The following is a 16,451-nucleotide window of genomic DNA, read 5'->3' as shown; positions in this document are numbered from 1 at the left end:
GATTTGCTATGGGTAAGCACCACGACTACATATTTTATCCAAACCTAAAACCATAGAAAGCTGGAAGGACCGTAAATCCCCTAATCTAAAACCTACATTTTACATATATGAAAACACGTGAACAGATAAAGGAACATGGCGAGTGTCACACAACCAGTAGGTGGCAGAAACAGAACTAAAAATCACCACCCACAGATCTCAGCCATGAGCTCATTCATCACAAAATGCTCCTCAGATCTTATGGGTAAGCTCTGAAACTAGTTACATTCTACTCAGGTGAGAGGTCAAAGGCTACCTTTAGAATTTATTAAACTGTTTAGTTGGAACAGTTTAAATCACAGGGCTCTCCATGAGACCTAAATCCTCATTTTTATAAATCCTCACTTGGAGTATATAAATAACAATAATAGAAAAACACTTGGTCCCCATATCCTCAAAGAGGATTATTTCTCTTGGAAGTCTTACTCTGTTTTCTTTGTGTAACCACAGTAAAGACAGGATCCTTTTTTTCACACAACTGTTACCAGAATGCTCACACTCTATGACATCTTTACAAGAGATAAGAAGAATCACAGGCCAAGCTGCGCCTCCCCCACTTTTGCAGCCCCACCCAAACATCTTCAGAATTTACCAATAAAGCCTGGTTCTGGGGTTCTCAAACCTGGCCAGTCTTCAGAATCACCAGGAGAGGTGTTTAAGAATACAGATTCCCAAGCCCCTCCACCCCACTAGGACTGATTTAAGTATGTCTGGGAGGGAAGGTGGGAAACCTAGGAATCTGCATGCTTTTGAGTATGACAGGATGACTGCCAGGTAGACAAAACTTTGTCCAAAATAACTTGAATTTCAGTAGAATATTTAGCAGCTGTAGCTTTGTTATTCAACTAATCTATTCTTTGTTTTTAGTCAAAGCGTGGCACAATGTATTTTTACTGACCAGAAGTACATTCCCATGCACTAGGATTTTTTCTTAATGTCATAATTTTCTTCCCTATATCCACTTACATACCTCATACTTAATTCTGTGCTAATTTCTACAGTTGGACTGATTTATCATCATCTCGAAATCTAAATATTAAAGAGAACTAAGATGGTTTAAACAGAGCAAGAAAGTGTACTTTTAAAATGCTGAATCATATGTGATTTTTAAAAAACAGGAATCAAAATTTGGTCTGCTTCTAAAGTACAGAGAGGATTAAGCACCACAGATGTGCTAGTTATTCTATAATAAAACTTCAAGAATTTTCACTTTTCATGTTCCCTCTAAGTATCAGTGTTTATACAGGACTAAATCACATATCAGAAGAAAAGTAACTGGTATATTACTGTATTATTATCAGGGCTAGTGACAATACAATAGAGACAATAAAACTCATAGCTTGCATACACATGACCCCCTCACAATAATCTTGTGATAACCAAAGTGCCCCCAAATGACAAGTTTAGGCCCCACATTCGAAAGCCAACTCTTTTGTTGAGCCCCTCCCACATCTGATCGGTAGGACAAGTATGTCGAAAATGATCTGAGGTCTGACTGAGTACGTAAGCTGTGCCTGAGGTAGTGGGTGGCCCTGAGGTTTTTCAAGGAACAATTCATGATGTAGATAGAGCACAGCTGTCTTTGATAAAAGCTTATCAAAGGATTTTCAGGGCATACCAACCAAACTGACATATTTTGTTTCTAAACAAAATATAAATAAAATAGTGATGCTGTTGAGTAACAACTAAACAAATCTAGCATTAGTCTTTAGTTGAAAATGATTTTTAAAAAACTTTTTTAATACCCTTGGCCTCAAAATCTCACTTGAGAAACTGATTTCACCTATCAACAATACCACATAAAGTTATTTTTTATTCCCAAATATGCTATTGCCAAAAAAAGAAAACATGAGACCAAGTCTGACAAGAAACATAAAATTTAGTGATTGTTTCATTTTTGACAGGCTACTGTCTGACAGTCTTAGCAATCCTGCTACTTTACAAGAAAGCAAAGGCATGAAGAAGAATACCTACTCTTCCCCTCAAACAAAATCGTCTGGACCACGCCCTGGGAGAAGCATTCAGGCTGTTATTCTAGTCCAAAGCAATGAGAAATAAGAAGAATAAAGAACAAAGGAAGTATTTTAAGTGTATTCAGTTGTTAATAAAGATGAACTAGAAAGCAAACCAAACAGAACATACAATAAAGCCAAGAAAAGAAAAAGCAGTTTGAAAACACTAGCTTTGCGCATTTATATCTTCCTAAATACCTGCTTATTAAAATCCTGTGACTCCACCCTCTTATTTCTAAATAAAATCACTTAAAAGTCTTTCAGAGAGTTTGTAGTCCTCTATCACTATTATTTTCTTTGCCACATGAAAAAGAAACTACTCTTTATGTATCTTATTCACTAGCTCACTGAAATCCTATTCAAATCTAACATGGAAACAATCAGTTCAAATGTTAACATTTCTTCAGGAAGTTTCAGTTCTCCATTTGAATGATATACCAACCAGATTAATTAAGCTAGTCTCAAGATGCAGTGAATAAGAAATTCAAAAAGTCCAGAGACCTGACAAAGTGCTGCAACATTCCTTATCAGGTCTGAAACCCAAAACTCTCTTGACACAACCATCAACCCCACCCAAATAACTGACACTCTTCACCACCCGCGAAGGACCCTATTACCTCAATCATCCTGCTGTCCACGGGCAAGGTGGTGCTGACCATGTGGACATTAGGTGTGGACGTCGACCTCTGCCTCTGGGAGAGGGAACCTTCAGAGGAGGGGCTGGAGGGGTTGAATGTGAAAGCGTGGGGTGTGGAGTATCTGTGCTGGGAACTAGGTGAAAAGGAGAAAGAAAATTCCATGGTTGACACTCAGGCCTCTGTATTGGTAAAGTCTTTCAACTACCTATTTTCTGTTTCTTCTGTTTAGATGCCTTTGCATGCAAATTTTTAAAAAGTAAATAATATATGTGCTCAGAATTCATGTGAAAAGAAATGATATGTTATAAGTTTTCTTCTATTTAATAAATCACCTCTACAGGATACTCCGAATTTTTAGACCATCTCTGGGAAAGAACAGATTAGCATTTGTCAACCAATACTACCCCCTACTAAAGCTAGATGGAACTTGCCCAGGTTAATTTAGAGACTAAATTAGAAAACTTTAAGGAAGATTTTTTAATAGACGGTTAGATCTGCCAAGCATGTTTGCAAACAGGCCAGCATTTTATCCACTGTGCACTCTCCCCCCGTAAACAGCTCACAAAATCAATTAATGTGAATTCAGTTTTTAGGTTTCAATACCTAACCGTGAAATTTATCACTGGCCTCTTTTACCCAACGCCACTCTCCCACCAACCAAACTGGGAACACGCATTAAGTATAACATTTTCATTATCTGCTCCAAAGATTACTCGGGAGTTTTGTTTAGATTCAAGTAGCACCATGCATAGATTCAAGAGATAAAAGACTTTTTTCCTAAGAGAAATTGCTCTATCGCAATTGCCTTTCCAGGCAATTCAACATTAATGCCTTCAGAGGCCTGGTTTCTTCTACCTAAATCTTCAGAAGCAAGTACAGTTTTTCAGTCAGGTTTGCTTTTCAAATTATCAAGAAAAATAAAAGTCATATACAAATATATCCAGATATCACTTCGGTACAAATTCCTTGTTCTGAGATATACTGCCTTTAACAATTTCCATGAGTCTTACAAAGGCTAGTAAATATTATATGATTATATATAAATTAAAGTCAGATATTTTGGACAAAGATGTAGATTTATTTTAGGTTCCAAATTCATGTGTAACAGTAAGGCATGTGCACTCAACAAAACTCTGATTTTAAAGCTAGAAAACAGAGTAAAGACAAATTATGTGCAAACTCACAGGCACATTAAAACAGATATTTATATTAAAAATCTAATTAGATTCTTTTCAAGATAGCAGTTTATTCAATGTTGGGATGGCCAAAAAGTTCGTTCAGGTTTTGCCGTAAGATGTTATGGAAAACCTCCAACGAACTTTTTGGCCAATCCAATACCATGGTTTTAGCAATGCAAGGCCATAATAAGCACTTCAAAGTTGAGGGTTTTATTCTTACCGAACCATTGTATATCGTTTTGGGATGCTTTCCCTGAGGCTCATTGCATACTGAGGAAGGCAAAATTTCAAACTCTTTAAAATGTAATGAGATACAAGGGACATGCTAGGATAACAGAATAAATTGTAGTCAGAGTCACTTTCCAGAGTTTAAGAACTAGAGGACCACAGAGAAAAAGTTCTGTTTTGCTCTAACGCCAATGCTGAGTTCCACAGAAGCAGCAAAGGGTTTACACAGAGAAAGGAGGGAACGTAAGGGAACTCTTGTATTCATGCTTTCAATCCCACCTGCCCCAATAAAACTTTCCAAAAGAAAAGCAGTAGGTAAAAAAAAATACCTAACAGGCATCCGGGAGACAGACTCTCGCATCCGACGCATTGTCAAAGAAGGCAGTACTGGGACCCCAATATCACCAACAATGGAATTTGGGAACAGCCTAAATGAAATCAGAGGAAGACTGGTTTATAGACTTGCAGTAGTAATTTTACAGTCAGTCTGCCTGGCCTTGCAAACTCACAGCTACTCAAACTCAACTTTTCCTAGTCACATTTTACTGGACCATTTCAGGCTACCCGCCAGGGTAAGAGGGTACCTAAGTGACTGGGTTTGAATGACTACAGAATGTGAACAATTTTGACCGGCCAATGAGCACAGAGTCTCTAGTGTGCATTTCTAGGGAATACTGGCCAAATGTCCAGCCATATCAAAATAATGTGTTCTTTTAAGCTAGAGTAGGGCAATTCATAACCTATATCACGTAGAGCTTTTCAGAAACATTCTGTCTTGGAAACGCACAAATGAAAAGACAGAAATATGAAGGATAGATCACCTTCAGCATCAAAAGTCATAAATAAGAGGAAAAGTCATATTAACATTAACTGGGCACCTTCCCTCCATGAGATGAGCACTTGGTGCCCGGTAAGTTCACATGTTATCTCAGTTAAGCCTCAAAAGAACACTGCAGGGCTTCCCTGGTGGTGCAGTGGTTGAGAGTCCGCCTGCCGATGCAGGGGACGTGGGTTCATGCCCCGGTCCGGGAGGATCCCACATGCCGTGGAGCAGCTGGGCCCGTGAGCCATGGCCGCTGAGCCTGCGCGTCCGGAGCCTGTGCTCCGCAACAGGAGTCTACAACAGTGAGAGGCCCGCGTACCGCAAAAAAAAAAAAAAAAAAAAAAACACTGCAACCATGGTAATACCCCCGTTTTTCAGATGAGTGAGCTGAGGCTCAGAGGGGATTACAGATAGTTAATGACAACATTGAGATTTTGACCAATGTCTGCTGGACTCCAAAGTTTGTGCTGTTTATGCTACCCAAGCTCTCTTTGCAAAAGCAACACATGACTACCACGTAAGCAAAAAAGATGTTCCCATGGTAGTTTAATGATAACATTCCCTTAGTTTTTCTGGTACCTTCAAAATAGGATAAAAGTTCACCTTTGACTTTTCATATCCCTGTTAATAGTTTTTAAGAGGTTCTTTGGAATATGTAACTTTTAATTTAAACCTTTAAAAAAAAACCAGTTTGTCTATATGGAATATATTCTAGTAACTGGTTTGTCTCCTGAGGGATACATGTGTTTTTTTAAGGTTTACTGTAATATCATTTTAAGACTAATGTTTTCCCTAGTTTGAGGTGAAGAAAACAGCACCAACCACACTTTCTGCTCCTTCTCGATGTCAGAGGTCTGTTCAGTGTTATTTAAGAGTAGACAGAGTACTGTCTACTAGCAACCTAGTAAAAACAATCGGGGGTGGGGGGGAGTTCATATCCCTCTGCTCTTTACCTTACTGAAGCACAGTATATCAATCTCTGTTTGACAGGTAATACTCCTACCAGCTCGTTTCAGAGTGTTATATACCACCTTAAAACTTGCTAGTTAAAAAAAAAAAAAAAACTTGCTAGTTTCAGAACTGTCATGTTTCTAAAGTAGATCGTTTCCAGATCATGATAATTTATTTAATAAGTCTAAAACCCAGACTTGTCAAATATACAGTATGCATCCTCAAAAGGGGTTTATATCTCCCTGCCCCCTTATATTCTTTGAAAAAAGAACAATGCCTTACAAGAGTTGTCTGATATTACTCCAGTCCACACACATAGTAGGTACTTTGGTGCTACAATGCTCGTGAAACTTGTAGCCACAAGTCTGACATCTAAACCCATTTAGCAGGAACTTCTGACAGATGTCACAGAAGGCAAGTTTCAGGAAGGTCTTCCGAGCCTGGAACAAGAACACAGGTGTAAATTATACTGAATAAAAAACAAAATAATTTCCTTCTTGACCCCCAAGAGGTTTTATTAGAATGGAGAATCACACTTCCAACATTTGTAAAATTAATACACAGAAATTAAAGTACATCTGTGATCTAATGACCCCTAAATTCCTTTACTGTAAACAATGGCACAGCTTTAAACAATCCAACAACATATATACTTATTATCTCTGAGAAATTCCTATTGTGCCAGCCAAAGCACCCAGCATACCACAAAGAGAGAAGAGATCTGCAACTTACAAAGTTGTGTGTTGTGAGTGGAACATGATCCAGGAAATCTACTTGAAGTTCCTCTCCAATCAACGAGGCAGCATCAGTATTCCAATCTAAACGTGCTTTTTTACTAAAGAGGATTTTAAAAAACATAATATGAAAGGGAAATACTTAAATTAGGTGCAAGAGTTGAATACCAGTAATAACAACAGCTACCATTTAGCTCATGCTACATAAACATAAAACTTAACTTAAATCCCATACAACACTGACATTTAATTCATACAACAAACCTATAAGGACTTCCCTGGTGGCGCAATGGATAAGACTCCGTGCTCCCAATGCAGGGGGCCTGGGTTTGATCCCTGCTCAGGGAACTAGATCCCACATGCATGCTGCAACTAAGAGTTCGCATGCCGCAACTAAGGAGCCCGCCTGCCACAACTAAGACCCAGTACACCCAAATAAATATGAAAAAACCAAAAACAAAAAACCTATGAAGTGGACATTATTATCCCCATCTTAGGAATGAGAGAAATGGGGCTCTAAGAAGGTAACTTGCTCAAGGCCACACACAGAGTGTAAGGGCCTATTTGGAATCCAGGTCAGTCAGACTCCAAAGCTTGTACTCTTAGAATAAAGTTTTTTTTAAACAATGAAATAAAACAATCTCATGATAAAGGAAATATGCAATAAACTGGACTTTATAACATTAAAAGCCTATAAAAATCCTAAAATCCTACAAAATGGGTTACAAATATTGCTACAGTAGCAAAATTTAATCACTAGCCTACTTCAATCTAGAAAATACATAAATAGAAAGGAATCACAAATAAAATGCACTTTTCTATGAAGATTGGGCTCAAATCTGTAGAACTGTCTGCAGAGTCTATACATATAAATTGATGAAAGACTCAACTGTCTTAAAATTTACTCTGAAACCACTCTTACTGTGCCTAAACAAGACAGAAAAATAGGTACATTTAAGTAAAAATTAATTCCCAGTTCCTTCCTCATGTCTTATCTAGTTTATCTGGCCCATTTCCTGAAGGAAGAATATTCTCAGGTAGGGAGAGAACACCACATATACAGCACCATTCTAACCTCTCCCTTCACCTTCGAGAAGCCTATTAGAGCCATCTTTCTCATTATATGGCAGGAAATAATCCATCCCTTAATATACTTCCCTATACAAGGTCTGGGAAACACAACATTACTCCAAAGTCCTGTTTTGCCCTAATGAAGAGGGAGAGGGTCAGTCCTGTTTCCTGATCAGTCTTGAGGTGCCATCCATCCAAAAGAGAACCTAGGGTAGCTTCAAACAAATACAGCGTGGACAAGAGTGGCTCAAGCCCCTCACTGTCTCAGAGTCTCTCTAGTCTTTAGGGAGCGCCAGGCACTGGCTTGGGGACCAACCTGGGACTGTACCCACATAAAACTGGCATCTGCTTCAAAGATTTTGCACTTCAGCAAAAAGCCCCTAAGCTGAGAGGAATAACATAAACAGATGAATTTATGCTCACCCTTTTTGTTGCAGCAAAAATAGAAATGAAACTTTTCTGATAAACAAGGAAAATAAACAATGAACAGGCTGGGAAAACAGCATAAACAGGACTGAAAGAGTTAAGCAATCTTGGTTATTCTTTAGCTGTTACTACTAACAAACACTTGTAGCTAGACTTGTCCTTCACAAAGCTAAACAAAGCTAATTACTCTCTGATTCCATATAAATTGTTCCCTGCACCTGGCATTTATTCTGGCTGCATTCTCTTGTAGCAAATCACCCCTTGTAGATGTTTACATTCATAAAGTAGGTCACCTGGCTGATAACCCAGAGATAAATGGACCCAATTACCAGACTGCCTGATGCCAACGGTGACTGTTTTAAAATACTGCAAGAAGAATACAAGACCTTCACCACTTTCACCCTTATCACTTACCCTGGACTGCTAGTTCCACCTGTAACACCCCCTGTAATTCCCCAGGACAGGGGGACACAGTTCTTGAGGCGCTAGCCTGCTGTGTCTTCCCTTTGCCTGGCAAAGAAAATAAAAAGCTTCTCTATTTCTTATCTTCCAAATCTCTGTCTCCGTATTTTTATTCGGCATCGGTGAACAGGGAGCCAAATTCTGGCAACATTTTGAGTACTCATTACCTAGGCTAGTCTCTCAAACTAGGGAGCCCCTTGAAATATAAAAGATGTAAGCTAAAGATCAATAACAGAACTAGCACTTTGCAAGAAGAACGTAAAATTAAGGTTGTTATCCCAGATTTGGGGGGAAACAGTAACAGGTAACAGTCACAGATGGCTCTGATGCTACGGGGTATTACTCCTAGACTTTGAGGCGATGCCTCTATCTTGCTCCCACCATTAGGAATAGGATGAACTACACGGATCCTCCTTGAAGCAGAAATTCCCCTGCATCTTTTAGCCCTGTATCTGTCAAACTGCTGGGATTCAGTAAATATTAACTGAATAAAAATGAGTGAATTATAAAAGTTAATCTCTTAAAGACAGTATTCTTTAACTATAAATAATAATGAAACACTTTCTGAGTACCCACTCTGTTAACTGCATTATAGCAAACACAAAATTCTTGCTCTCGAGAAACATACCATCTGACATTACTGTTTCCTTCTATGGAAACACTACCCAACAACTAACATGTATTTTATATTCCAATGCAATGTTCAAGCAAAATTTTCAAGTTCTTGGTATCTTATTTTTCTGAATTATCTCTTTATAAACAAGGGTATTCAAATATTCACTATTCTATAGGAAGCGAGTACAATTTTTTTTTATGGAAACACTTATTATTTGAAGCTAGGAAATCCTTACTAGTATGAAGGAAGAGCTGGCTGACTTTTGAGTTCTTACCCCTTGTGTTCGTGGAGAAATCTGAAAACTGCACAGCACTCTGGTTGCAGGCCCCTCACCTTGAGAGCTTTCATAAGGCAGTCATGCAAGCTCATTCCATTCCGCACATTGACCTACAAACAAAGGATCACCTTTAGAACCAACACAGGCTGCACAAGCACATCCCTTGGAAAGGTGAATACAGAAATAAATCCACCAGTCTGTAAGGGTATATGTAGAAGATTTTATGACAGCATTGCTTGTACAGTTGATCCTTCAACAACATGGCTCTCAACTGCACAGGTCCACTTACACGTGGATTTTTTTCAATAGGAAATACTACAGTACTACATGATTTGTGGTTTGTTGAATCCGAGGATATGGAACAGCAGACACAGAGCACATATACCAAGGGATGACTGTAAGTTATACTCGGATTTTCAAGTGCACACGGGGATGGCACCCGTAACCCCCTTAGTTGTTCAAGGGTCAACAATAATGGCAAACACACACACAGAGGAAGCACCCAGAATGTCCAGCAATAGGTAAGTGCTTGAATAAAGTACAGAACATCTGTATGTGTCACATGGTGCTGCTAATATATTACTTATAATGACTCGTCAGAGGGTGTTCATATTAACCGGGGGAAAATATTTTTCAGAATAATACAAAGAGTAGATTATTTAAAGGGTGGGGAACCTATATATGTTTATATATGGTATATGAGTGTGAAAAGATACTCAGCTGTTACCCCTAAGAGAAAGTGGTTGGGAGACAGAAATGATCAACTTTCCCTTTCTACATCTCTAATTTGTTTGACTCAATGAAATGTTCATGCAAGCATAAATATCCACCAGAAAGGAAAATAAGCCAACCCAATCTATAAACAAACATGAGTTCTTCTGATCAAAACTTTGTATTTCAACCTATTTTAAACAAAATGGTTGATATTCCTAACAAAAATTCCATCTCACATGCACTTCACACTAGGGAGGGCAAGCAGGAAGTGGAGGAAATAAAGCCTCTGCCCTGCTGTCAGGACAAACATCACTGCTAGTTTAAATAAATCTGCACACCCATTCCAGACAGCCTTAGCAGTATACGCCCCTTCACATCCCCCTGTACCCAATCCTCAAAAACTCAGCAGGCACTCAGAAGCCTAACAGAGGGACTTCCCTGGTGGTCCAGTGGAAAAGAATCCGCCTTCCAATGCAGGGGACGCGGGTTTGATCCCCGGTCAGGTAACTAGGATCCCACATGCCGCGGGGCAACTAAGCCCGCGCGCCGCAACTACTGAGCTCATGCACCTCAACTAGAGAGCCTGCGTGCTGCAAACTACAGAGCCCACGGGCTCTGGAAGCCACACATCCTGGAGCCTGTGCGCCACAACTAGAGAAGAGAAAACACTGCACCCCACAACTAGAGAGACAAGCCTGTGTGCCGCAACGAAGAGCCCACACACTGCAACGAAAGATCCTGCATGCCTTAGGACTTCCCTGGTGGTGCAGTGGTTAAGAATCCACGTGCCAATGCAGGGGACGCAGGATCGATCCCTGGTCCAGGAAGATCCCACATGCCGCAGAGCAACTAAGCCCACGAGGCACAACTACTGAGCCGGAGTGCCTAGAGCCCGTGCTCCACAACAAGAGAAGCCACCGTAACAAGAAGTCCACACACTGCGAAGAAGGGTAGCCCCCGCTCGCCACAACTAGAGAAACCCCGCATGCGGCAACAAAGACCCAACGCAGCCACAAATAATTAATTAAAAAATAAAAAACATAAAAAGATCCTGCATGACTCAGTGAAGATCCCACATGCCACAACTAAGACCCGATGCAGCGAAAAATAAACTAACTAAATAAAAAAATCTTAAAAAAAAAAAAAGCCTAACATAAAGTGTGAGTGCCAGGGTGCTAATAATGGCAACTATATAAAAATTTCACCGAAGCTCTTAAGCATTTCAATAAAAGCCCTATACATTTTGTTTTTAAAGCCAATAAAGTTAATCAAAAGTAAGGCAACTAGACAGTATGGGCTGTAGAGAGAGCAGAATGTAGATTAGCAGTGCTTGCAAACTGCCCAAAGTAGAGTCCTTCCACTGGGTGAAAGTGTGACAGCTGACAGTGGCCAACCCAGCCCCTTCCCAGATGGAGGTGAGTGATGTGTGTACTTATTTTAAAGGTTTAAAATATTTTTAAATATGCATTTACAGTGTTTCACAAGTTTATTTTAAAGGTTTCTTGAAGCAGTGATACCCTTAGAAATATCCCACTAACTTCCAGCTTCCAGACACAAAACAACAAAGTAAAGGGAGAGAGAATGATCTGAACTATGAATACACCAAAAATAAGGACAATGAAAAGTAAATCAACACACACATTAATAGAATCATGACCTGTATCAAATACTGTGCAGTAGTACTTTGAAAACCGTAAAGTGATATCTGTGCTATTTAATCTTCATTAAAAGTCACAGCTCCAAGAGTTAAACAGTTCTTTAAATATCTTCTAATCCAGTGGGGTTCCCAAATGTGGCTGATATTACAATCATCTGAGGAGCCTGTGAAAATATTTTCCTGGCCTGCCCCCTCTAACACATCCATCTGATTCAGTCATCTTGAATGAAGCTCAGGAATCTGTATTTTAAACTGCTTCTCGGATGATTCCAGTGGTAATTAATGGGCCTCAGCTATGATCCAATCACTCATCCAATAATAATTAACAGCAGCAGTTAGTCAAAGAGACATGTTTACAAAACAAATGACAAGAAAAATTCAAAACACAAGCTACTAATTATTCTAAAATTATTTAAATCAGACGTAGATCCTCTCTATCACTCTTCTCTCTACAACTCCCCATGGACACAGGTTGTAATCAGCTAAATCTGACTAATCTCTGGAGCCCACTAAGTGATTATGATAGTCATTCTGGGCTCGAGCAGTGAAGCAACCTGGGGATGATTAGAAACAGCTGACTGGCCATGCTGGCCAGCAAATGACTCCTTCCTCCTTCAATGCTCCCCTAAAGCTGGGTGCCTAGTGAAAGAAGGTGGTTCTTCCAGAGACACACAATCCATCTCTGGTCAAAGAAACAGAAGAAACTAACTTTCTCTGACAGAACCTTCTCAAAAGCTGTCAGAGAAGTCAAGCTTCCAAATCAGTCATCCCCAACCACCAACTGTGCTCAAATGAAGGCTGTCAAGTACACACAAATGCCGGACTTCCCTGATGACGCAGTGTTTAAGAATCCACCTGCCAATGCAGGGGACACGGGTTCGAGCCCTGGTCCAGGAAGATCCCACATGCGTGGAGCAACTAAGCCCGTGTGCCACAACTACTGAGCCTATGCTCTAGAGCCCGCGAGCCACAACTACTGAGCCCACACGCCATAACTACTGAAGCCCGCATGCTCTAGAACCCATGTGCCGCAACTACTGAGCCCGTGTGCTGCAACTACCGAAGCCCACGTGCCTAGAGCCCATGCTGTGCAACGAGAAGCCCCCACTCGCCACAACTAGAGAAAGCCTATGCACAGCAACGAAGAACCAACACAGTCAAAAATAAAAATTTAAAAATTAAAAAAAAGATACACAGATATAGAAAACACTCAAATAATCATAACTGCCATTTTACTTATGAACATGTAGTCAGCATGAGCCTCATTTCATAAAGGTCAGGAAACAGAGGCTAAAAATACTATGTAATTTGTTTAGATGATACAGCTTATAAAAGGCAATACAGGGATTTAAATTTGGGCCTTGTTGTCTTAAAGGCCCATACACTTAATTATTACGCCAAACTAAGTTTCCTACTCTTCCAGGCAAACTGGTAGATGGGGCTGGAGAAGATAGTGGCAGTAATGCCCAGAAGCAGCACCAGATGATCTTCAGCTTCCCATCACATTCAGACTTCCCACCTGGGCTCTCCACTTAAGGTAAGAAAGAAAATTATTGAGAAATAATGGGTAAAAATCACTTTGCAAATGAAAGACTACTGTTGAAAGATTAGGGGATTATTATTACTATTTTGCCAGCCATTAAACTTTCATTTGTAGGAAAGGGAACAAAAATAAATTTACTCACACTTTGAAATGCCTTTGAGCTAGCTTTGCCTTCAGTTCAAAATGTACCTAAATGTACAACACTATAACTGGAAGGCTCTTTAGGGTCACAAAAGTATAAAGGAAGTTTTAGTAAAGTGGAGAGAGTTGAACTGTTAGAAACAAGCTGAGAAAACTCTGGACTGTACTTGCCAACCTTGGAACCTTGCCTCGCCTAGGTACACAGAATAAACAAAATGCACTGCTTTTACACAAAAAACAGAGGGTGGGAAAGGAGGAGGTGTGGACGTTTTGAAGGAAGGTTTTCGCAAATGTCCCAGGCCAAGCAAAATCAGCACAACTTCACTTTTCAGTTTCAACCAGGTGTTTTTTTTTCCCCCTCCCAGGATAGTAAGAAATTTTTTGAGCAGTAATTTCTTAGAAAAGTTGAAATTTTGTGTCAGTAACTATGCAGGAATAACTGGCTAGTTCAGTGCCCTTGGAAAAGAGCTGTGATTTTTAAGCTACCTCCAGCTTTGCCACAAGTCCTAGGAAATTTACCAAAATAATTTTTTCTAGGTAATTTTATTTCCTTCAGTATACCTGTAATACCGAAAAATTTTTAAATGAACAGTTTGCTTTAATATTCAGAACAAAACAATTTTTTAATCACCAGAAATGTCTAAGGGAATTTTTCAAAGAACCCTTTGAAATACATCCCCATAAGAATGTACTATTTTCACCTCACACTAGTGAGAATGGCCATCATCAAAAAATCTACAAACAATAAATGCTGGAGAGGGCGTAGAGAAAAGGGAACCCTCCTACACTGTTAGGGGGAGTATAAGTTAGTACAGCCACTATGGAGATTACTTTAAAAACTAGAAATAGAGCTACCCTATGATCCAGCAATCCCACTCCTGGGCATATATCTGGAGAAAACCGTAATTCAAAAAGATACATGCACCCCAATGTTCATTGCAGAACTACTTACAATAGTCAGGACATAAAAGCAACCTAAATGTCCAACAGCAGAGGAATGGATAAACAAGATGTGGTACATATATACAATGGAATATTACTCAGCCATAACAAAGAACGAAATAATGCCATTTGCCGCAACATTGATGGACCTAGAGATTATCACACTGAGTGAACTCAGAGAAAGATAAATATCATACGATATTGCTTATATGTGAAATCTAAAAAAAGGGTACAGGGCTTCCCTGGTGGCGCAGTGGTTGAGAGTCCACCTGCTGATGCAGGAGACACGGGTTTGTGCCCCAGTCTGGGAAGATCCCACATGCCGCAGAGCGGCTGGGCCCGTAAGCCATGGCCGCTGAGCCTGCACGTTGGGAGCCTGTGCTCCACAACAGGAGAGGCCACAACAGTGAGAGGCCCGCATACCGCAAAAAAAAAAAATAAAAAGGGTACAAATGTACTTACCTACAAACCAGAAATAGAGTTACAGATGTAGAAAACAAACTTATGGTTACCGGGGTAAGGTGGGGAGGAATAAATTGGGAGATTGGGATTGAAATATACACACTACTATACATAACATACACACTACTATATATAAAATTGGTAGCTAATAAGGAACTACTGTATAGCACAGGGAACTCTACTCAATACTCAGTAATGGCCTACCTGGGAAAAGAATCTAAAAAAGAGTGGATCTATGTATACGTACAACTGATTCACTTTGCTGTACGCCTGAAACAAACATAACATTGTAAATCAACTGTACTCCAATAAAAATAAAAAGGGCTTCCCTGGTGGCGCACTGGTTGAGAGTCCACCTGCTGATGCAGGGGACACGGGTTCATGCCCCGGTCCGGGAACATCCCACATGCCGCGGAGCGGCTGGGCCCATGAGCCATGGCCGCTGAGCATGCGCCTCCGGAGCCTGTGCTCCGCAACGGGAGAGGCCACAACAGTGAGAGGCCTGCGTACCACAAAAAAATAATAATAATAAATAAATAAGAGTGTACTATCTGTTTAGAGGAAATGTCAGTAAAGAAGACATTTCAGGCAAGACTAACGACAGAATGAAGGCCAAGAGCTGGGATAAAGCAAGGGGTGTGAAAAGAACACAAAGCTATAAAATCTGCGACTGGAAAGCCAATTAACAAAGACCCTAAGTGGAATCCTATCACACTGCTGGTGGGAATGTAAATTAGTGCACACACTATGGAAAAGAGTATGGAGGTTCCTTAAAAAACTAAAACTAGGGACTTCCCTGGTGGTGCAGTGGTTAAACAATCCACCTGCCAATGCAGGGTACATGGGTTTGAGCCCTGGTCCAGGAAGATCCCACATGCTGCGGAGCAACTAAGCCCATACACCACAACTACTAAGCTCTAGAGCCCTTGAGCCAGAACTACTGAGCCCGCACGCCACAACTACTGAAGCTCGCGTGCCCTAGAGCCCATGCTCCACAACAATAGAAGCCACTGCAATGACAAGACCACACACTGCAAATGAAGAGTAGCCCTCACTCACCACAACTAGAAAAACAAAGCCTGCATGCAGCAACAAAGAACCAACATGGCCAAAAATAAATAAATAAATAAATTTATTAAAAACAAAAACAAAACTAAAACTAGAGTTACCATATGATCCAGCAATCCCACTCCTGGGCATCTATCCAGAAAAGATGAAAACTCTAATTCGAAAAGATACATGCACCCCAGTTGACAGCAGCACTATTTACAATAGGCAAGACATGGCAACAACCCCAGTGCCCACCAATGGAATATTACTCAGCCATAAAAAAGAAATGAAATATTGCCACTGAAGAATACCATACTGGGATTTCCCTGGTGGTCCCGTGGTTAAGACACCGAGCTCCCAATGCAAGGGGCCCGGGTTCAATTCCTGGTCAGGGAACTAGACCCCGCATGTCGCGACTAAAGATCCCGTGTGCCGCAACTAAGATCCAGCACAGCCAAATAAATAAATACTTAAAAAAAAAAAAAAA

General features: G+C 40.2%; 1 protein-coding gene across 2 annotated transcripts in view; it reads right to left on the bottom strand.

Moving 5' to 3' along the window:
* RAF1 (Raf-1 proto-oncogene, serine/threonine kinase) overlaps nucleotides 1-16,451 on the bottom strand; it is a 79,846-nt gene that overhangs the window by 19,991 nt on the left and 43,404 nt on the right. The window contains exons 3-8 of one of the 2 annotated variants that reach the window (XM_060308092.2): nucleotides 9,453-9,565; nucleotides 6,602-6,704; nucleotides 6,152-6,309; nucleotides 4,425-4,523; nucleotides 2,669-2,822; nucleotides 2,014-2,073 (exon numbers count right to left, since the gene is read on the bottom strand). In XM_060308092.2, the coding sequence (XP_060164075.1) occupies nucleotides 2,014-2,073; nucleotides 2,669-2,822; nucleotides 4,425-4,523; nucleotides 6,152-6,309; nucleotides 6,602-6,704; nucleotides 9,453-9,565 (687 nt within the window). The remainder of the gene's footprint in view (nucleotides 1-2,013; nucleotides 2,074-2,668; nucleotides 2,823-4,424; nucleotides 4,524-6,151; nucleotides 6,310-6,601; nucleotides 6,705-9,452; nucleotides 9,566-16,451) is intronic. The other variant, XM_030840916.3, reaches the window with a different exon arrangement.

The sequence above is a fragment of the Globicephala melas genome, chromosome 11, assembly GCF_963455315.2.
Source record: "Globicephala melas chromosome 11, mGloMel1.2, whole genome shotgun sequence".
NCBI lineage: Eukaryota > Metazoa > Chordata > Mammalia > Artiodactyla > Delphinidae > Globicephala > Globicephala melas.
Note: the sequence above shows the minus strand (reverse complement) of the source record. Positions and strands in the feature narration are given on the sequence as shown.